General features: G+C 46.8%; 1 gene segment (V, D, J or C); it reads left to right on the forward strand.

Moving 5' to 3' along the window:
- The first annotated feature begins 1,421 nt into the window (after nucleotides 1-1,421).
- LOC140417852 (Ig heavy chain C region-like) lies at nucleotides 1,422-22,916 on the forward strand. The segment is given in 7 exon segments: nucleotides 1,422-1,516; nucleotides 1,645-2,005; nucleotides 3,155-3,207; nucleotides 19,049-19,348; nucleotides 19,548-19,859; nucleotides 20,684-20,992; nucleotides 22,467-22,916. Coding segments are annotated over 7 exon segments (1,785 nt in total).
- The last annotated feature ends 1,385 nt before the right edge of the window (nucleotides 22,917-24,301 follow it).

The following is a 24,301-nucleotide window of genomic DNA, read 5'->3' on the forward strand; positions in this document are numbered from 1 at the left end:
CTGCCTGCTGCAAGCGGTTGGATTGCTGCCAAATACTGTGTGGGGCAGATTAGCCTGAATATGAATGGACAAAATGGGATTTATCCATTTAAACAATAAATGTTTCAGTCGCACATGAAGTAAACGTTTTAAATGGTGTTCCATCTAAATAAATATATTCAGTGAATGCTGTGATCACGCTGAGATTAAACGCGATCGGAACATTGTAAACTGACCAGATGCTATTTAATTTATATTAGTTCTGAGTAAAGGTCACTGTAGTTATTGAAGTCCGTTTGTTAAGAACCTAATGAAGTGAGAGTGGGTGGTGTTGATGGACCCAATCCACAAGCCCAATAAGATGAGGTACTGAAATAAAATCATAAAACTGCCTTGAACCCGCCTGAATTCCTGGAATATTCTCGGAGTAGTTCACTTCATATAAACGGAGGCGTCTCTTATACCTGATTAGCACCGTGTTCGGTACAGTTTAATTTGTGCTGATTTCCATTATTATTTAACAGTCCCTCTCATTTCTGCCAATGAGTGGAGAAATGACCAGTTCATGACCTGCTTCAGTGGAAGATAAAACATTTATCCTTGTGATATTGTGTAATATTCCCCAAAATCCTGATATCCTGTGTTCCCAACATAGCGAATGTTAGACAGCCGGTGGTCAGTGAAATTAGCGGCATTGATTTGGATGCTGAAGGATAACTTTGCTGATCGCCCTGTCCGTTCTGATTCATTCTGTCAAATGTTAATGTCAATTTTATGTTTGCAAGCGGGTTTCTTTTACCGCTAATGTTCACAGGACTGTCTGAGGCTCAGGGGCAGTTCCAGAAATGTAAGGAGAGTCATTGTGTAATGTTAGAGCCTTGTCTGCAGACCCGCAATGCTCAGTGATAGCCATCCGCACTGCAAATGTAATCACCTTATTCATTCCCGCATTCCGACATAAATCGTCAATAATTCCTCTGATAAATTATACTTTTTTGCAAATGGAATAGGGACCCGGAGTGTTGCAAATCAGACTGACATACAACCTATTCCCTGACAAAATAATTAGTCTTTTTAAGATCATCTCAATATATTGGAGTAGAAATAAAGGGACTGAATTTGCAATGGAATAGTTCTTTTCTTAACAGATGAGCAGACGTAATTTCGCAATGGGGACATTATAAAGAATCAATTCAGACAAACAAATATCCCGTTACAGATAAATGTCTATTTAATAATAACTCATAGTAAATCTCTGGGTCCATTCTGTAGGGGGGGGGGGGGGCGGGGGGGGGGGGGTGGGGGGGGGGTGCAAGGTGGGACGTGGATCCAGTCGCCGCCTCCACCAGGGAATCAACAGGCGGCGCCTGGAAACCCGCCCCTTCTGCCGGGTATTTAAATGCCGCTCACTGGGACCCGAATCCAACAGTCCGGGAGCTGGTTTGTTCACTGAGTTCCGGACACAACCATTTCCCCCAAATGACCAGAAGGATGAGGTGGGCCATTTCTCTCAGTTTGTTGCTGACTTTCTTATCCCGTGAGTAGTTTTTATTGTCCAAGTCTCTCACTGTTACTGTCTCAGTGTTAGTCTCTCTCTGGAATGTTCCAGAGTCACCAATCATTTCATCAGCATTAATCCTCGGGCTTTTTGATATATTTTTACAGGTGTCCAGTCGGATGTTGTGTTGACTCAGCCGGAGGCAGAGAGCGGGCGTCCCGGCGGCTCCCTGAGACTGACCTGCAAAACCAGCGGCTTCGATCTCAACAGCTACTACATGTACTGGGTCCGCCAGGTTCCCGGGCAGGGGCTGGAGTGGCTGGCTGTCTACTATACTTCATCCTATCAGTACTACGCCTCAGCGATTCAAGGCCGATTCACTGCGTCCAAAGACCTTTCAAACAGCATCTTCTCTTTGGCCATGACGAACCTGAAGACCGAAGACACCGCCATCTATTACTGTGCAAGACACCACAGCGAGAGGAACCAGGGCTGGACCCGCACAAGAACAGCTCGAGAGGGAATTCAGCAACTTTCATCTTAACCTGAAGGTCAGTACTTGTTTTAAATGTGAAGTTAATATCAGCGAGCCAGACCCCAAGCCGTCCGCTACAAAACCAATCTGGAGAAAATGTAATCGTAAAATCTAACAAACCAACCTACTTAATGTGGTGAGACTTTAGTTGTGTTTATCTTCTCTGTTAGCAGTTTTAGCAATTACAGGTCTGGATATAATGTTATCTTGAATATGTCTGTTACACAGAGGAGACCTTTGTGCATTGTGTTTTGTGAAATGTTGCATGAATTCTAAACGACGCATCTATTTGAAGAGAATATTGAGCGGCAGGACTGAACAGAGAGTGAGTGCAGTTTTTGTGCGGGTGTCTGTCACTGTGACTACAGCAGTGGGTCACAGTGCTGTCCACAGCGACATCCTCATACAAAAACCTCAGTGAAAGAGTTTATCCAAATTGGTGATCAGGGCCCCAGCAGGATTGTCAACTTAAATGAGGCTTAAATAAAACACAATATTAGTTTGTAAAAAGGTATAAAAATCTTCCACTTTATCATTGTTGACCGACACGCTAAATGTGCCCCGAGGGTTTAAAAGTGTTCCGATCCTCTTTATAAATGTAATGACCAGGACAAGCTGAAATAACTCACCCATTCGCTCTTGGAAGAGACAGAGTTAGTTTTTTGAACGCGCAGTGAAATTAAATCCCTGTATTTTACAGTTAACAGTCTGCCGCAGTATTTGACACGCTGTGTCTCACTGTGATAACTGGGGCACAGCAGTTACTGTCAATACAAAAAGCCCCTCAGCACCAATTAACTGAGGCTGGGTCAGTGATCGCTTTTACAATCCAACTTTATTCACAGTGAAGTATTATTCATGTCCAGCACTGACAAAATGACAATAATTAATATGGAAATCTGTGATAATTCTTCACTCATTAGTTAGTGATTTCAATAACATGTTCATGTGTTACTCTGAAATATAAAACATTAGGGTCATTTCTGAACAGCAAGCGATATCCACAAATGCAATTCTAATTTACTGAAAATTCATTACAAGTTTACTTTGCCGCTGGTTTGTGAATATTTAAAATAATGGTGTATTTCTGTCTATTTTGTGCAGGTGCGGTTATTGTACGGAGCTGCCCAGGGAATGTGACACTGTGACGCTATGGACTACTGGGGACAGGGGACCATGGTGACGGTGACTGCAGGTAAGAACCATTCCATTATTTATGAACTGTTTTACTTGAGTCTTTATTTTATTTATTTATTTCTATTTTAACTACGCATTCGTTCACTGAATTGCGGGTTTGCTGGATTCTGTATTGAGATTTTGTTGCAATGTTTCATGTGATTCTGCTGAAAAATGAATTATTCTGCCTCTTGACAAAAGGTGCTGCTGAGGGATTCAGTCCCTGCATGTTATGATTTGATGTTTATTTGCTGAGGATACTGTGGCCGGGTTACTTTAAATACCTAACGCCTGTTAAACAGTTTGGTATTTCTGCAATGTTTAATCTCGGTGACACCTGGTGGCTGCAGATTTTACCGCCTCCTGCACAAGTGTTAGAAATCTACCCAATATTCACAAAATATGCTGAAGTATCTGTGTCAATTTATTGAACACTTCCCGCATATTGACAATGCTGATGATATTCTTCCATATTTCTGTTTGTTTTAATTGTTCATTCACTTGCTGAAAGGCGGATTTGGTGGGTTCTAGATATAAATTTTCTTGAAATGCTGTTTGATTCTATTGAAAGTGTTTGAAGAATTGAGCTGGTTCTCCATGAGACGAGTTTCAGCCCCTCGGTGATGTAATTTGGTGTTTTCTGCTGAGGAGATTGTGTCTGGGTGATTTTGAATGAGTAAAGTTTGTGAATCGGTTCTGGCGTGTCTATACTCTTTAAACTCGGTGATATTGAGCGTTTCCATGTTTTGTAATTGAATGAAAATAAGACACGTGTTTGAAACTGCTTGGCACACGATTGTGGGTGGACAACGGTCAGGATTTTAGAGTTTTTTAAAAACTAAGCCACAGTTTTAAATGCTCTTTACGAACATAATTTGTTCCTGCAATCACAGCCTGGCTTTTCTTCAATGTTCCATCTTGGTGGGATTGATGGATGCAGCTTTTATCTCTCCTGTCAACTGTTTAAATGCGTTTGAAATATGGTCCAACATGAATAAAATATGGTAAAGTTTCAAAAATATTTTGGACATACCCCACCTGCTCACAGTGATATTACTGTTGTTCTGTATTTCTATTTAGTTTGATAATTCATACATTTGGTGCCGAACTGATTTGCTGGATTCGATATTCAGATGTTTTTGAAATGTTACGTTTGATTCTGTTGAATGTAGAATTGAGCTGCTTCTCAATGAAACGGGTTCAGTCCTCACGATGAGTTTTGGTGTTTTGCTGCTGAGGAGATGGTGTGTCTGGGTGACTTTGAATAAGTACAATTTGTGAAGCGGTTTTCTGTTTCTACGTTGTTTCTGCATTGTTCAAACTGGGTGACATTGAGCAGTTACACGTTTTCTGGTTAAATGTAAAAAGGTTTGCGCGTTTGAATCGCCTTGAAACACAATTGTGGGGAGTAAACGTGGCCGGTTTCGAAAATAAAGAAAGGAATTAAAGATTTGATTGACATTTTTAAATTTTACCTAATGATTACTGATTAAACTAAACCATGGCGTCATTAAGAACGCAATTCGTTACTGCAGTCTGAAACTATTTAATTAAAACGTTTTCAAATTCGTGAGTAAAATTAATATAACTTAAACAATTATAATGCGGTATTATCACCATATTATCCAAATATGTTTCCATATTAATATCATTAATCATCAATCTCCTTCCACAATTCTGCTGTGCTTTGCACACCATCAGCATGACCGGAAAAGTTTGTAGGCTGGGAATATTTTGTGATTATTTATGAAACTGTTTTAATAATAACATACTGATTCTACAGCACTGTTCGATTACACAAGATATATTTGAATTAATTTTTATTTCTCTGATTACGTTTGCAGTTACTTAAATAGGAGTTTTATATTGCAGTTTGGCAATTTATGTATCCGGTTATAGTATTATTTATGTGCAGCAGCAAGAATATTAATTATCTCTTCAACGTCATTTGTAGTTGTCTCTAACCTAATCATAAAGAGTTTTCTCGGAGGTGGAAGTCGCTGACAGTGCAGGAATTGTTCTTATGATTTTATCTGAATTGTAGGAATGTCCAGACTGCACAGTGCTGGAGCTTGACAAGTAAAAGCTTGAAATTCAAAGAGATTAATTTAATTACAAAAAGAGAATATTAGCTTTGCAAAAAATAATAACATCCTGTCTCGCAGAGCTGTGCTGTACACAATATAACATTATTGAAATAAAACAAATTATACAATCGAAGAATAGATTATATCTGAGCCTCAAGCTTATTTCTTCTTAACTCGTAAATTGAACAAAAACATTTCTCCATCATTTTCTAGATATTACACATGTCTGAATTATTCCATCCGATAATTTGAAGTTTAATATTTAATTAAATCCAAATATTTATCAAATTTCAGGCAGGAGCAGGTTTTGAATTACAGAGAACCATGTTTTATTATTTATATTATGAGTACAAATCAGCTGACAGGTCAACTAATTGACAATTGGCAATAACTTGCAATGCGACTTTAGTACTAACTAATTCAACATAAATTAACTGCTACAATTGAGTAGCATACTGGCGTGTTATATCAAAGCTATTGGAGAATGTTTAATTGCCCTGAAAATAATTTAGAAAACAATACATTTATTTGCTCCGGTTGATGAGGTGGCCCGCCTCCATTGTTTTGTTGATTGTATTTAATTAAGACATTGGATCAAATCGGGTAATCAGTTTCCAATGTGAATGTTTCCTGGTTTGTTTATTTCTTATCAAACACTGGATCTCTGTCACAGACATTAAACTCCCCTCAATCTGTTCTATTTAATGTGTTCATTCTCAGTGAAAATACATTCTGCCCAGTTCAGACAGGAGAAATAGCTGAAAGGCGAAGGGAGTTTGAAATTTATATCAGTTTAATTTCACAGTGGTTATTAATTTCATTTGTCGTAAGTTGACCATTTATCAATTAGAATCAAGCAGTTTGAATGATTCGATCCCCTGTGTTTCAGAGTGAAATTTGACACACTAGGTACACTCTCATCCGCACACTGTTTCTCCCTCACACACTCCCTCTCTCCCAGAAACCCGGACTATTCCTCAAACACACAGACACTCTCTCTCACAGACACTCTCACATACACGATAGCTCTTCAAAAACACACAGTCTCTCTCACACACATACTCGGTCACACACGCATTGCCTCACACACTCATTCTCTTACATACTCTCTGTCTCCAACTTTCTCTCTCTCCAACTCTCCCTCACACACCAACAGACTGTCACTCGCTCTCTCACAGACACAGGCACATTATCCCTCTCTCTCTTTCAGACAATCTCCCTCTCTCACACTCTCACACACACTCTCTCTTACACGTTTTACCAATCTCACTCACATACACAATCATTCACAGACACACACTCTCGCACACATGCACTCTCGCACACATTATCTCTTGCACACACGCTCGTTCACAAACATGCCCTGTCACACACATCTCTCCAACACAAAAACGCTCTCTCACATACAGGCTCTCTCACACATCCGTTCTCTCACACATACACTCTCTCACACATACACTCTCTCACACATACACTCTCTCTGACATGCATGGTCTCTTGCAGGCATGCTCTCTCACACACATGCTCTCACACACACGCTCTCTCGCACACACACAGCCTCTCGCTCACACATGCTCTCTTGTACTCCTGCTCTCTCACACATATATCCTCTCTTGCATACATGCTCTCTCATACACATGCGCTCTGATACTCACACTCTCTCGCACATTCACTCACTTGCTCACTCACACTCATGCTCGTTTACACACATGCTCTCTCACACACATGCTTTCTCACACACTTGCTCTGTTGCACACATGCTCTCACACCCATGTACTCTCCCACGCATGCTTTCTCACGCACACTCTCTCAATCACATATCTCTCACATTCACGCTCTCTTGCACACACGCTCCCTGACACACATGCCCTCTCACTCACATGTTCTCTCATACACTTGCTCTCTCACATACACACTCTCTCATACACTCACTCTCGACACTCATGCTCTCACACACACACACTCTGACACACACGCTCACACCCACACACTCTCTCTCATTCTCTCTTGCACACACGCACTCTGACACACCTCATGGCCTCTCTCGTACTCATGATTTCTCGCACACATGCTCTCTCACACATGCTGTCTCGCAGTGATGCTCTCTCACACACATGTTCTTTTGCACACATGCTGTCTCATGCACACGTTCTCTCACACACATGCTCTCTCACACATATGCTCTCTTGCACACATGCTCTCTCACACATATGGTCTGTTACACACTCACACACATGTGTTCTCACACACATGATCTCTCGCACACATGCTCTCACATACATGCTGTCTCACTCACATGCTTTGGTGCATACATGCTCTCTCACACACATGCTCTCTTGTGAAAGCACTCTTTCACTCACATGCTGTCTCACACACACAATTTTGCACATGCAGTCTCTCTCCTGTGCACACTATTTTGCTCCCTCACACACACAGATATCCTGTCGCTCGCAGAAATACACACAATCGCGCTCTCACACACAGATATTCTCTCACACACAGATACTCTCGCACACAGATACTCTCTCGCACACACACACTCACACGTGTACTCTCTCTCTCCCACTCTCTTGATCCATCTCTCGCAGAAACAATCACACGCATGCATGCAGACACATGCATACACACAGTCACGGGCTCTCACATACCCAAATTCTCCCTCACACACACACACACACACACACACACTCTGAGACGCACACACTTTCAGATACACAGGTGAGAGCGACTGAACTAACATCAATAATAATAATCATTATTATTGTCACAAGTAGGCCTACATTAACACTGCAATGAAGTTACTGTGAAAAGCCCCCAGTCACCACACTCTGGCGCCTGTTCGGGTACACAGAGGGAGAATTCGGAATATCCAAACCACCTAACAGGTCGATTTTCGGGACTTGTGGGAGGAAACCGGATCACTCGGAGAAAACCCACCCAGACTCCGGGGAGAACGTGCAGACTCCGCACAGGCAATGACCCAAGTGGGAATCGAACCCGGGTCCCTGGTGCTGTGAAGCAACAGGGTTAACCACTGTGCTGCCGTGCCGCCAAATCAAGGCAGCATTGAAACGTGAGACCTCAAGCAGCCCAACCAAAGAATGAATGGATGGGAATCAGGGGAAGAATCTCCGCTGGTTGGAGTCACAACCAGCACCAAGGTGGATGGATTCCATTGCTGGAGGCCAATCAGCTCAGTTCTAGGACATCACTGCGAGACTTCTTCAGGGCAGTGTCCGAGGTCCAACCGTCTTCAGCTTGTTCATCAATGACCTTCTTTCCATCATCAGGTCTGAACAGGGGTTGATGGCAGATGATTGCACCATGCTCAGCACAATTTGCAACTGTGCAGTCACTAAATAAACATGTAAATAAAGCAACATGGAGGCTCTATCCGGTTCTGGCTGACAAGTGGTAAGTAACAGTCAAGTCACCCAATTGAAGGCAATGCTCACCTCCAGTAAGAACGGATCTAACCACCGCCCCTTAACATTCACTGGCATTACCATCAGTGAATCCTCACTAACAACCTCCTGGTGCTTAACATGGACCAGAAAGTGATCTGGGCGAGTCATAGAAATTTTGAGGCCAGAAGAACAGATCAAAGGTGAAAAACCCATCTTCTGACTCCCCAAAGCCTGTCGACTGTCTAAAGATCCGCTGCAGAAGCTCATCGTGTCTCCGTAGGCAGCATTTTCCAAACCGATGACAGCGGCCATTTGGACAAGGACAATAGACACATGGGAACATCACCAACTGGAAGGTCCCCTCCTCACCATTCACCATCATGACTATGTAATATATCTCCGTTCCTGCACTGCCGCTGGTTCAACATCATGTATCGGACTCGGGGAAACACCACATGGACTGCAACGGTTAAAGAAGGAAGCTCAGCATCTTCTCAAAGTCAATGAGGGATGGAAGATAAATGCAGGCCGAGCCTACATCACAAGAATTAATAAACACAACACACTCTCTCTGACACAATATGACAAGACTTTTACGGGCACAAAAATCCCATTTGCAAAATGAAAATCCGTTAAGTCGCAGGAATGTTCATTGTCCCAGTTCTAAATTGTTTTCTCACTCAACTTTTTTCAGCACCACGCACTCACCCACTCTAACTCATCAACCCTAAATCACACATCCTCACTCACTCATCCTCTTTCAGCAAAGTGCATTCACCCACTCTAACACATCAACCCTCACTCACACACGCTCACTCACCCTTTCACACACACACCCTCATTCACACACCCTCACTCACACGCCCTCACTCACTCACACCCTCACTCACACACCCTCACTCACACACCCTCACTCACACACCCTCTCACACACACCCTCACTCACACGCCCTCACTCACACACCCTTGCATATACACCCTCACTCACACACCCTCACTCACACACCCTCACTCACACACCCTCACGCACACACCCTCACTCACACACCCTCACTCTCACACCCTCACTCACACACCCTCACACACACACCCTCACTCTCACACCCTCACTCACACACCCTCACACACACACCCTCACTCACACACCCTCACTCACACACCCTCACGCACACACACCCTCAATCATACACCCTCACACACACACCCTCACACACACACACCCACACTCACACACCCTCACTCACACACCCTCACTCACACACCCTCATTCACACACACTCACTCGCACACCCTCTCACACACCCCCTCTCACACACACCGTCACTCACTCTCATACCCTCACTCTCATACCCTCACTCTCATACCCTCACTCACACACCCTCACTCACACACCCTCACTCACACACCCTCACTCATACACCCGCAGTCACACACACTCTCATACACCCTCACTAACCCACCCTCTCACACACACATTCACACACACATTGTCTCACACCCTCACTCACACACACTCTCACACACCCTCACTCACATACCCTCTCACACAACCTCACTCACACACCCTCTCACACACACCGTCACTCACACACCGTCACTCTCATACCCTCACTCACACAACCCTCACTCTCTCATCCTCACTCTCACGCCAAACTTACACCCTCAATCACATGCCCTCACTCACACACCCTCGCGCACACACCTTCACTCACACACCTTCACTCACACACCCTCACTCAAACAACCTCACTCAAACAACCTCACTCAAACAACCTCACTCACACACCCTCACACACACACCCTCACACACACACCCTCATTCACACACCACCTCATTCACACACCCTCACTCACATACCCTCACTCACATACCTTCACTCACCCACCCTCACTCACACACCCTCAAACACACGCCCTCACTCACACAACCTCACTCTCACACCCTCATTCACACACATTCACTCACACACCGCAACTCACACACCCTCACTCTCATACCCTCACTCACACACCCTCACTCACACACCCTCACTCACACACCCTCACTCACACACCCTCTCACACACCCTCTCACACACACACTCTCATAGATCTCACTCACTCAACCACCCACATTCATTCACCCTCACTCAAAGTCTCACTCACACACCCTCACTCACACACCCTCACTCACACACCATCACTCTCATGCCCTCACTCACACAACCCTCACTCACACAACCTCACTCACACGCCCTCACTTACACCCTCATTCACACACCATCACTCACACGCCCTCACTCACACACCCTTGCATATACACCCTCACTCAAACCCTCACTCACACACACTCACACACCCTCACAAACACACCCTCACTCACACCCTCACTCACACACCCTCACTCTCACACCCTCACTCACACACTCTCAATCACACACCCTCACTCACACACCCTCACTCACACAACCTCACTCACACACCCTCACACACACACCCTCACACACACACCCTCACTCTCACAACCTCACTCATACACCCTCATTCACACACCGTCACTAACACACCCTCACTCACACATCCTCACTCACACACCCTCACTCACACACCCTCATTCACACACCCTCACTCACACACCCTCACACACACACCCTCACACACACCCTCACTCATACACCTGCAGTCACACACGTCCTCATACACCCTCACTAACCCACACTTTCACACACACATTCACACACACCGTCTCACTCCCTCACTCACACACCCTCGCTCACATACCCTCTCACACAACCTCACTCACACACCCTCTCACACACGCTCTCACACACAGACTCACACAACCTCTCTCACACGCCCTCACTCACACCCTCACTCATACACCCTCTCACACACACCCTCATACACCCTCACTCACACACCCTCACTCACTCGCCCTCACTCACACACCCTCATTCACCCTCACTCACATACCCTCCCTCACACACACACCCTCACTCACACACCCTCACTCACACCCTCACTCACACACCTTCATACACCCTCACTCACACACCCTCACTCACACACCCTCACTCACACACCCTCACTCACACGCCCTCACTCACACACCCTCACTCACACGCCCTCACTCACCCACCCTCACTCACACACCCTCACTCACACACCCTCACTCACACACACTCACTCACACACCCTCACTCACACACCCTCACTCACACACCTTCACTCACACACCTTCACTCACACACCCTCACTCAAACAACCTCACTCAAACAACCTCACTCAAACAACCTCACTCACACACCCTCACACACACACCCTCACACACACACCCTCATTCACACACCACCTCATTCACACACCCTCACTCACATACCCTCACTCACATACCTTCACTCACCCACCCTCAAACACACGCCCTCACTCACACACCCTCACTCACACTACCTCACTCACACACCCTCATTCACACACATTCACTCACACACCGTCACTCACACACCCTCACTCACACACCCTCACTCACACACCCTCACTCACACACCCTCACTCACACACCCTCACTCACACACCCTCTCACACACCCTCTCACACACACACTCTCATAGATCTCACCCACTCAACCACCCACATTCATTCACCCTCACTCAAAGTCTCACTCACACACCCTCACTCACACACCCTCACTCACACACCATCACTCTCATGCCCTCACTCACACAACTCTCACTCACACAACCTCACTCACACGCCCTCACTTACACCCTCATTCACACACCATCACTCACACGCCCTCACTCACACACCCTTGCATATACACCCTCACTCAAACCCTCACTCACACACACTCACACACCCTCACAAACACACCCTCACTCACACCCTCACTCACACACCCTCACTCTCACACCCTCACTCACACACTCTCAATCACACACCCTCACTCACACACCCTCACTCACACAACCTGACTCACACACCCTCACTCACACACCCTCACTCACACACCCTCAATCATACACCCTCACTCACACACCCTCACACACACACCCTCACATACATACCCTCACTCTCACAACCTCACTCATACACCCTCATTCACACACCGTCACTAACACACCCTCACTCACACACCCTCACTCACACACCCTCACTCACACACCCTCACACACCCTCACTCACACACCCTCATTCACACACCCTCACTCACACACCCTCACACACACACCCTCACACACACCCTCACTCATACACCTGCAGTCACACACGTCCTCATACACCCTCACTAACCCACACTTTCACACACACATTCACACACACCGTCTCACTCCCTCACTCACACACCCTCGCTCACATACCCTCTCACACAACCTCACTCACACAACCTCTCTCACACGCCCTCACTCACACCCTCACTCATACACCCTCTCACACACACCCTCATACACCCTCACTCACACACCCTCATTCACACGCCCTCACTCACACACCCTCATTCACCCTCACTCACATACACTCCCTCACACACACACCCTCACTCACACACCCTCACTCACACACCCTCACTCACACACCTTCATACACCCTCACTCACACACCCTCACTCACACACCCTCACTCACACACCCTCACTCACACGCCCTCACTCACACACCCTCACTCACACACCCTCACTCACACACCCTCACTCACACACACTCACTCACACACACTCACTCACACACACTCACTCACACACCCTCACTCACCCACCCTCACTCACCCACCCTCGCTCACCCACCCTCTCACACACACATTCACACACACACCGTCTCACACCCTCACTCACACACCATCACTCTCACACCCTCATTCACACCCTCACTCACACACCCTCACTCACATACACATTCACACACACACACATTCACACACACACCCTCACTCACACACCCTCACTCACACACCCTAACTTACACACCCTCACCCACACACCCTCACTCACACACCATCACTCACACACCCTCACTCACCCACCATCACTCACACACCCTCACTCACACGCCCTCACTCACACACCCTCATTCACCCTCACTCACATACCCTCCCTCACACACACACCCTCACTCACACACCCTCACTCACACACCCTCACTCACACACCTTCATACACCCTCACTCACACACCCTCACTCACACACCCTCACTCACAAACCCTCACTCACACGCCCTCACTCACACACCCTCACTCACACACCCTCACTCACACACCCTCACTCACACACCCTCACTCACACACCCTCACTCACACACCCTCACTCACCCTCACTCACCCACCCTCACTCACCCACCCTCTCACACACACATTCACACACACACCGTCTCACACCCTCACTCACACACCATCACTCTCACACCCTCATTCACACCCTCACTCACACACCCTCACTCACACACACATTCACACACACACACATTCACACACACACCCTCCCTCACACACCCTCACTCACACACCCTAACTCACACACCCTCACCCACACACCGTCACTCACACACCATCACTCACACACCCTCACTCACACGCCCTCACTCACACGCCCTCACTCACACACCCTCACTCACACACACATTCACACACACACACATTCACACACACACCCTCCCTCACACACCCTCACTCACACACCCTAACTCACACACCCTCACCCACACACCGTCACTCACACACCATCACTCACACACCCTCACTCACACGCCCTCACTCACACGCCCTCACTCACACACCCTCACTCACACACCCTCTCACAGACACATTCACACACACACCGTCTCACACCCTCACTCTCACACCCTCATTCACACCCTCACTCACACACTCTCACTCACACACGCTCACTCACACACGCTCACTCACACACCCTCACTCACACACCCTCACTCACACACCCTCACTCACACACCCTCACTCACACACCCTCACTCACACACCCTCACACACACACCCTCACTCACACACCCTCCCTCACACACCCTCACTCACACCCTCACTCACACCCTCACTCACACACCCTCACACACACACCCTCACTCACACACCATCACTCACACACCCTCAATCACACTCACTCACTCACACACCCTCACTCACACACCCTCACTCACACACCCTCACTCACCCACCCTCACTCACCCACCCTCACTCACCCACCCTCACTCACCCACCCTCACTCACACACCCTCACTCACACACCCTCACTCACACACCCTCACTCACACACCCTCACTCACACACCCTCACTCACACACCCTCACTCACACACCCTCACTCACACACCCTCACTCACACACCCTCACTCACACACCCTCACTCATACACTCTCACTCACACACTGTCACTCACACACCCTCACTCACACACCCTCACTGACACACCCACACTCACATACCCTCACTCACACACCCGCACTCACTCACCCTCACTCACACACCCTCACTCACACACCCTCACTCACACACCCTCACTCACACACCCTCACTCACCCACCCTCACTCACCCACCCTCACTCACACACCCTCACTTACACACCCTCACTCACACACCCTCACTCACACACCCTCACTCACACACCCTCACTCACACACCCTCACTCACACACTCTCACTCACACACCTTCACTCACACACCCTCAATCACACTCACTCACTCACACACCCTCACTCACACACCCTCACTCGCACACCCTCTCACACACCCTCACTCACACACCCTCACTCACACACCCTCACTCACACACCCTCACTCACACACCCTCACTCACACACCCTCACTCGCACAGCCTCACTCGCACAGCCTCACTCGCACACCCTCACTCGCACACCCTCTCGCACACCCTCTCACACACACTCACTCACACACCCTAACTCACTCACCCTCACTCACATACCCTCACTCACTCACCCTCACTCACATATACCCTCACTCACTCACCCTCACTCACACATACCCTCACTCACACACACCCTCACTCACACACCCTCACTCACACACCCTCACTCACACACCCTCACTCACACACCCTCACTCACACACCCTCGTCCACACAACCTCACTCACTCACACACCCTCACTCACTCACACACCCTCACTCACACACCCTCACTCACACACCCTCACTCACACACCCTCACTCACACACCCTCACTCACACACCCTCACTCACACACCCTCACTCACACACCCTCACTCACACAGCTCACTCACTGACCCTCACTCACACACACCCTCACTGGACTGTGACGTACACAGCTCAGTTAGCTGGATTGTGACGTACACAGCTCAGATAGCTGGATTGTGACGTGCGCAGCTCAGTTAGCTGGATTGTGATGTACACAGCTCAGTTAGCTGGATTGTGATGTACACAGCTCAGTTAACTGGATTGTGACGTACGCAGCTCAGTTAGCTGGATTGTGACGTACACAGCCCAGTCAGCTGGATTGTGACGTACGCAGCTCAGTTAGCTGGATTGTGACGTACGCAGCTCAGTTAGCTGGATTGTGACGTACACAGCTCAGTTAGCTGGATTGTGACGTACACAACTCAGTTAGCTGCATTGTGACGTACACAGCTCAGATAGCTGGATTGTGACGTACACAGCTCAGTCAGCTGGATTGTGACGTACACAGCTCAGTTAGCTGGATTGTGACGTACACAGCTCAGTTAGCTGGATTGTGACGTACACAGCTCAGTCAGCTGGATTGTGACGTACACAGCTCAGTTAGCTGGATTGTGACGTACACAGCTCAGCTAGCTGGATTGTGATGTACACAGCTCAGTTAGCTGGATTGTGACGTACACAGCTCAGTGAGCTGGATTGTGACGTACACAGCTCAGTTAGCTGGATTGTGATGTACACAGCTCAGTTTGCTGGATTGTGATGTACACAGCTCAGTTAGCTGGATTGTGACGTACACAGCTCAGTTAGCTGGATTGTGACGTACACAGCTCAGTTAGCTGGATTGTGACGTACACAGCTCAGTTAGCTGTATTGTGATGTCCACAGCTCAGTTAGCTGGATTGTGATGTACACAGCCCAGTCAGCTGGATTGTGACGTACGCAGCTGAGTTAGCTGGATTGTGACGTACGCAGCTTAGTTATCTGGATTGTGACGTACACAGCTCAGTTAGCTGGATTGTGACGTACACAGCTCAGTTTGCTGGATTGTGACATACACATCTCAGTTAGCTGGATTGTGACGTCCACAGATCAGTTAGCTGGATTGTGACGTACGCAGCTCAGTAGCTGGATTGTGACGTACACAGCTCAGTTAGCTGGATTGTGACGTACACAGCTCAGTTAGCTGGATTGTGACGTACACAGCTCAGTTAGCTGGATTGTGACGTACACAGCTCAGATCGCTGGATTGTGAAGTACACAGCTCTGTTAGCTGGATTGTGACGTACACAGCTCAGTTAGCTGGATTGTGAAGTACACAGCTCTGTTAGCTGGATTGTGACGTACACAGCTCAGTTAGCTGGATTGTGATGTACACAGCTCAGTTAGCTGGATTGTGACGTACACAGCTCAGTTCGCTGGATTGTGACGTCCACAGCTCAGTTAGCTGGATTGTGACGTACACAGCTCAGTGAGCTGGATTGTGACGTACACAGCTCAGTGAGCTGGATTGTGACGTACACGGCTCAGTTAACTGAATTGTGACGTACACAGCTCAGCTAGCTGGATTGTGACGTACACAGCTCAGTTAGCTGGATTGTGACGTACACAGCTCAGTTAGCTGGATTGTGACGTACACAGCTCAGTTAGCTGGATTGTCATGTACACAGCTCAGTGAGCTGGATTGTGACGTACACAGCTCAGTTAGCTGGATTGTGACGTACCCAGCTCAGTTAGCTGGATTGTGACGTACACAGCTCAGATAGCTGGATTGTGAAGTACACAGCTCAGATAGCTGGATTGTGAAGTACACAGCTCTGTTAGCTGGATTGTGACGTACACAGCTCAGATAGCTGGATTGTGAAGTACACAGCTCTGTTAGCTGGATTGTGACGTACACAGCTCAGTTAGCTGGATTGTGATGTACACAACTCAGTTAGCTGGATTGTGACGTACAGAGCTCAGTGAGCTGGATTGTGACGTACACAGCTCAGTTAGCTGGATTGTGACGTACCCAGCTCAGTTAGCTGGATTGTGAAATACACAGCTCTGCTAGCTGGATTGTGACGTACACAGCTCAGTTAGCTGGATTGTGATGTACACAGCTCAGTTGGCTGGATTGTCATGTACACAGCTCAGTTAGCTGGATTGTGACGTACACAGCTCAGTTATCTGGATTGTGACGTACACAGCTCAGTTTGCTGGATTGTGACGTACACATCTCAGTTAGCTGGATTGTGACGTCCACAGATCAGTTAGCTGGATTGTGACGTACGCAGCTCAGTTAGCTGGATTGTGACGTACACAGCTCAGTGAGCTGGATTGTGACGTACACAGCTCAGTTAGCTGGATTGTGACGTACACAGCTCAGTTAGCTGGATTGTGACGTACACAGCTCAGATAGCTGGATTGTGAAGTACACAGCTCTGTTAGCTGGATTGTGACGTACACAGCTCAGTTAGCTGGATTGTGATGTACACAGCTCAGTTAGCTGGATTGTGATGTACACAGCTCAGTTAGCTGGATTGTGACGTACACAGCTCAGTTAGCTGGATTGTGACGTACACAGCTCAGTTCGCTGGATTGTGACATACACATCTCAGTTAGCTGGATTGTGACGTCCACAGCTCAGTTAGCTGGATTGTGACGTACACAGCTCAGTTAGCTGGATTGTGACGTACACAGCTCAGTTAGCTGGATTGTGACGTACGCAGCTCAGTTAGCTGGATTGTGACGTATACAACTCAGTTAGCTGGACGGCTGGTTTGTGATGAAGAGCAATCCCAACAGCGCGGATTCAATTGTTGTACCGGCTGAGGATATTCATAAAGATTTAACCCTCAGGTTAAATCACCACCAGTCAGCTCTCAGAAGGAAAGGGCATTCCCCGGGGCTATGGCAACATTTCTATTTTATTTTACATGGTGGCTGAAATAATGGGGGAAACTCTCTGCTCCTCTCCTTCAATCCAATGACAGTTACACCATTCAGGCGGCATCAAATGTTATTTTTTTGTATGTGTTAGAAACGGAGAAAGGGATGCGAGTTTCTAATGAGGCGGCAAAGAGATGGTGATTCTCAAATCATAGAACTAATAGACGCTGAAATATGGATGTAACAGTTAATGAAAACATGTTAGGTTAAATGCATCGTCACATTTTGATGTGCTTGGTAACTTATAGATCACAAATAACAGAGTCTAACTTGTTGAATGGGCCATTCTTTCCCAGCAACACCGTCTCCACCCACTCTCTACAGCCTGGTCTCCTCCTGTCAGCAACACAACAATGACGGCTCCGTGACCTATGGCTGTTTGGCGATGGACTACTCCCCAGAAATCACCAGCCTTACCTGGAAGAAAGATGGGCAGCTGATCACCACTGGAGTTAAGAAATACCCGTCAGTGAGAAACAAGAAGGGAACCTACACCCTGAGCAGCCAGTTAACCATCACCGAGTCAGAGGGGGGATGCAGCAAAATCAGCTGTGAGGTTCGACACAGCGGCTCAGACAAGAGCATTGGAATTCCATGTAAGTTTTGTGGAATCTGTGAGAAACAGATGCTTTGATTACTTTATTTACATCTTTGGTGATTACACATTTATGGTTCTCTGCATAGTTCTGATTCCTGCGCGAAATAGTGACCACAGAGAAACTGTTAAAATATAATTCGTCATTTTATTCGTTACAACATCTTCTTCAAGAAATGTCTAACTTGTGTTTCTTGAAGGCCCTCCAACTGTCAACACTCCAAATGTTCTCCTCACCGTGAGTTCCAATGAAGAAATCTCAAGACAGAAATTTGCAACCATGGTCTGTTCAATCAACGATTTCCAGCCAAAGTCAATGACGGTAAAGTGGCTGAAGAATGGACAACCCATGGGTTCAGGATTTGTCACCTCGCCCCCCTGTGAAGTGAACGGGAACTTCTCGGCGAGCAGTCGGCTGACAGTCTCCGCTCGGGAATGGTTCAGCAAAGCCGTCTATACCTGCCTGGTCACTCATCAAGAGGTCACCCAAAGTCGCAACATCACCGCGTCTGGTAAGAGACTCAAACAGAGGAAACAATAAATCATCCTGCACTCTGATGTTAATCCAAATCAGGAATTTACTGAAGTTAGTGCAAAGCACAGAATAACTTCTAATTTACTGCCATGTCGTTTGTGTTTCATTCTGATGTAAGAGCTGCATGAGGGTTGCTAATCATTCACGATTTTATGAATATAGAAATAAATGTATCCGTATAATTTGAAGTCATTTAGTGAGTGAGGTGAATGAATGAAATGAAAATCGCTTATTGTCACAAGTAGGCTTCAAATGAAGTTACTGTGAAAAGCCCCGAGTCGCCACATTCCGGCGCCTGTTCGGGGAGGCTGGTATGGGAATTGGATCCGCGCTGGTGGCCTGCCTTGGTCTGCTTTAAAAGCCAGCTATTTTGCCCTGTGCTAAACCAGCCCCTGGGGTACTTGATGCCAGCTTTATCCTGAGACAGCTGATTATATTTGAGTCAGTGGGTGTCTCAAACACTTAACTGATAACAGCTCCGGGGTAAAGTGTTGGAAAGTTCATCCAACCTATTTATGGATCAGCCGCCAGTACTTCGTTCCTGAGATCAGGAATGGAATATTTGTATTGGGAATGCTGAAATGCTGATTCGTTAGAATGATATCGGGGCTGATTGTATTTCACAATGAGAATAGTTTTCACAAACCAAACTGGTTTTCCATTGCTTACAGAAGATTAAAGGCGATCTTTAGAGGTTGATGTTTCTAAGTTGATTTATTCCCATGTCGAGTGAAGGCTGAGTACTGCTGCCCTGATTCTGAAGATCAAACTTGGGTTAATTTCCACTTTTTTCATTCGCAGATCCTTCCGGTTGCACTGATGCCTCAGTAACAATACTGCCACCACCAATAGAACAGGTCTTATTGGAGGCGACTGTAACCTTAACCTGCGTCATTTCGAAGGCTCCTTATGGAGTCAACGTGTCCTGGAGTGAAGCGAAGAAGCCGCTGAAATCAGAGATTGCCGACCAGCCTGGGGCAGATACTGAAAGCGTGGTCAGCAAATTAAACATCTCGACACAAGCCTGGCTGAGTGGTGCTGTGTTTGACTGTGTGGCGAGCCATCAGGACCTGCCAACTCCTTTAAGAATTTCAATCCACAAAAAAATAGGTGGGTAGAGAGATTGAAGCAATAAGTGAGTCATTGTGTCTATTTCTAGTGTCAGTGCAGCGGTCAGTATTTAGCATTCAGTGTATTTATGGTCCATTCTGATTGGGAATTCCACTAACTAAATACTCTGGGCGATTAGAGTTTAAGGGGGAAATTGATATGCAGATGAACGAACAATGAATTGAAAGCAGTGATATTGGGTTTAGATGGAGCGAGACCATAGACCACAAGACTTAGGCACAGACATAGGCCATTGGGCCCATCAACACCGGTCCAGCCGGCAGTGAGGTCATGACTGATCTGATGTGATAATCTTCAACTCCTCTTTCCCGACTTATCCCCATATCTCTTGACGCCTTTACTGATTTAAAATATTTCTCTCTCAACCTTGAACATATTGAACAACCCAGAATCTACTGCCCCCGGGTTAAATAATTCCACAGCTTCACTACTCTCTGAGAGAGGAAGTTCCACCTCATCTCTTTGTTAAATGGGAGAACCCTCACTTTGTGATCCTGCGCTCTGGTCCTAGACGCTCCCACAGGGGAAAACAACCTCCCAGCGTCTATCCTAAGAAGCTCCCTGAAAATCTTTCATGTCTCGATTAGGTCGCCTTCATTCTTCTAAACTCCAATCAGTACAGCCCAGCCTACTTACCCTCTCCCCATAAGAAAATCCCTCCATACTCGCGATCAACCTCGTGATCCTTCTCTGGACTGCCTTCAAAACCAATCTGCCTTCCGTAGATAAGGGCACCGAGACTATCCAAAGTATACCAGGTGTCGACTAACTAGTGCCTTGTATAGTTTTAGCCAGACTTCCCCATGTTTATATTCTATTTCCTTTGAAATAAATGTCAACATTCAATTTGTCTCCATATTACCTGCAGAACTTTCTTTGTGTGGTTTCTGCACGAGGGCCCCCAATTCCCCCGTTACTTCAGCTTTATCCAGTCTTTCTCCATCTAAATTTGTTCGGCACTGATTTACCCTTCACGAGGCCGCGCTGACTCTGTTGATTATATTGTGTATTTCTAAATGCTCAGCAATTGGATCCGTTATAATGGACTCTAACCGTTTCCCACTGACAGATGTTAAGGTCACTGGCCTATAGTTACATGTTTTTGTCTCCCTCCCTTTTGAATAAGGGTGTTACATTGGCAGTTTCCCAATCCTTTGGGAGTAAGGTGAGATGAGCTTGGTGTGGATATATACACCAGCACAGAACAGGCGGGCCGAATGGCCTGTTTCCCTGCTGTACACTTTCTGAAACTTTCGAATCCAATATCCGTAAATTCTCAGGGAAAAGGCTTGTGTCCGCCTCAGCTCCGAGCTATGAAACCGGACAGATCCCAAAGTGGAAAATGGAAACCTTTAAAATCCAACACAAAACACATTTCTCTCACATCTAACCCGCGGTTCCAATGTCTCCCGAATTCCCAATTTTACTGACATCTATTGTACATCTTCTGCAGATCCCAATCCGCGGGAACCGTCCGTCTCTGTCCTCCTGCCCTCGGCTGAAGACGTCTCCGCTCAGAGATTCGTCTCCCTCAGCTGCTTAGTGAGAGGTTTCTCCCCCCGAGAGATCTTCGTCAAGTGGACCGTCAATGACAAGCCGGTGAATCCCGGGAACTACAAGAACACCGAGGTGATGGCGGAGAACGGCAATAGCTCCTTCTTCATGTACAGCCTGTTATCCATTGCAGCGGAGGAGTGGGCCAGCGGCGCTTCTTACTCCTGTGTGGTGGGACATGAAGCCATCCCCTTGAAGATCATCAACAGAACGGTTGATAAATCCAGCGGTAAACCGAGTTTTGTGAACATTTCCCTCGCTCTGATGGACACCGTTAATTCATGTCAATGAGAATCTATCAATTGCATTTCGAACTAAATTAAAAATAATAAAGTTTTTTTTCCTCTAATTGTGATTTAAATGCACAGCCGCTTAATTAATGGAGCTTCGACTTTGCTGATATTAGATCTGTTCAAGGAGACCAAGATTTCTACAGGTCTCAGCCCCAAGTCTGATACAACCAGAGCTCCGAGCTCAGATACACCCTGGGTCAGAGACAGAGTAAAATTCATTCATTGCAGTGTTCACAAAATATATTCATTGACTTTCTTCCCGCTGAGGAGAAATCGGACAATTTCCCATTTCAGACAGACAAACACATCACATTTAGATCTCGGTGTTCCTGCTTCTCCCATTGCCCATCCCTTTAAAATTGATGTCAGTTTAAAATTGCTGCATCACACCCACTGGGAACTGAATTGATAATCAAACAGAAACAAGGACCAACAATCGCCCATCACGGAGAGGGGAAAGATAAATTGTTAATGCATTATATCTCCACCTCTCCTACAAAATCAGGAGGAGGGGCGTTAGTTAATCCACTGTCCCCCCACCTCCCCAACAGAGACAGGAGGAGGGGCATTAGTTAATGCACTCTACTGCCACTTCCTCAAAAGAGAGAGGAACGGGCATAAATTAATCCACTGCAACCACACTTCCCAAACAGAGAGGGGGAGGGGTTATAGTTAATCGACTGCACCCCCACTTCTCCAACAGAGAGTGGGGAATGGACGTTCGCTAATGCCCTGCACCCCAACTCCCTAACAAAGAGGAAGGGACTTAGTGAACCCACTATACTCCTCACTTCCACACCAAAGCATGGGGGCAGTAGTTAATCCCGTGTATCACCACGCCCCAACAAATAGTGGGGGAGGAGCATTAATTAACCCTGTACCCCCACTTTCCCACCAAAGAGCTGGGACATTAGTTAATTCACTGTACAGCCGCTTCCAACAAAGAGAGGGGGAGGGCCTAAATAAATGCACTGTCCGCCCACTTCCCCAACAGAGAGAGGGGGATGGGCATTATAAACCCATTTTACCTCCACTTTCCCGACCAAAAGAGAAGGAATGTGATGAGTGAACTCTCTGTATCTCCACCTCCTCAGCAGGGGGAACCCAAAGAGAATTTGTTCAGCTGGCCAGAGAGGGAGAGACTATTAAATCACTATCCACCTACTCCCCAAGCAGGGAATTTGGGAGTGGATGTGTCTCTACACTAAGGATTCAGTTACTGACATTACAAGATGGCTTGTAGCTTACTGGCTGAAGATTTTAAAAGCCCATCATGCTAAAGATGTTCTTAAACTATCTATTCACGCAACATATTTTTCTTTAGCACCCTTGTTCCTCTTATCCATATGCGACAACTGATTTCCCAAAATCCAAATCCAGATGGTGATTGAATTCTCCCTGGGTTTTCACTGTTCTCTCCTGAGGCACTTCCTTGTATTTT

The sequence above is a fragment of the Scyliorhinus torazame genome, chromosome 5 (assembly GCF_047496885.1).
Source record: "Scyliorhinus torazame isolate Kashiwa2021f chromosome 5, sScyTor2.1, whole genome shotgun sequence".
NCBI classification, from domain to species: Eukaryota; Metazoa; Chordata; class Chondrichthyes; order Carcharhiniformes; family Scyliorhinidae; genus Scyliorhinus; species Scyliorhinus torazame.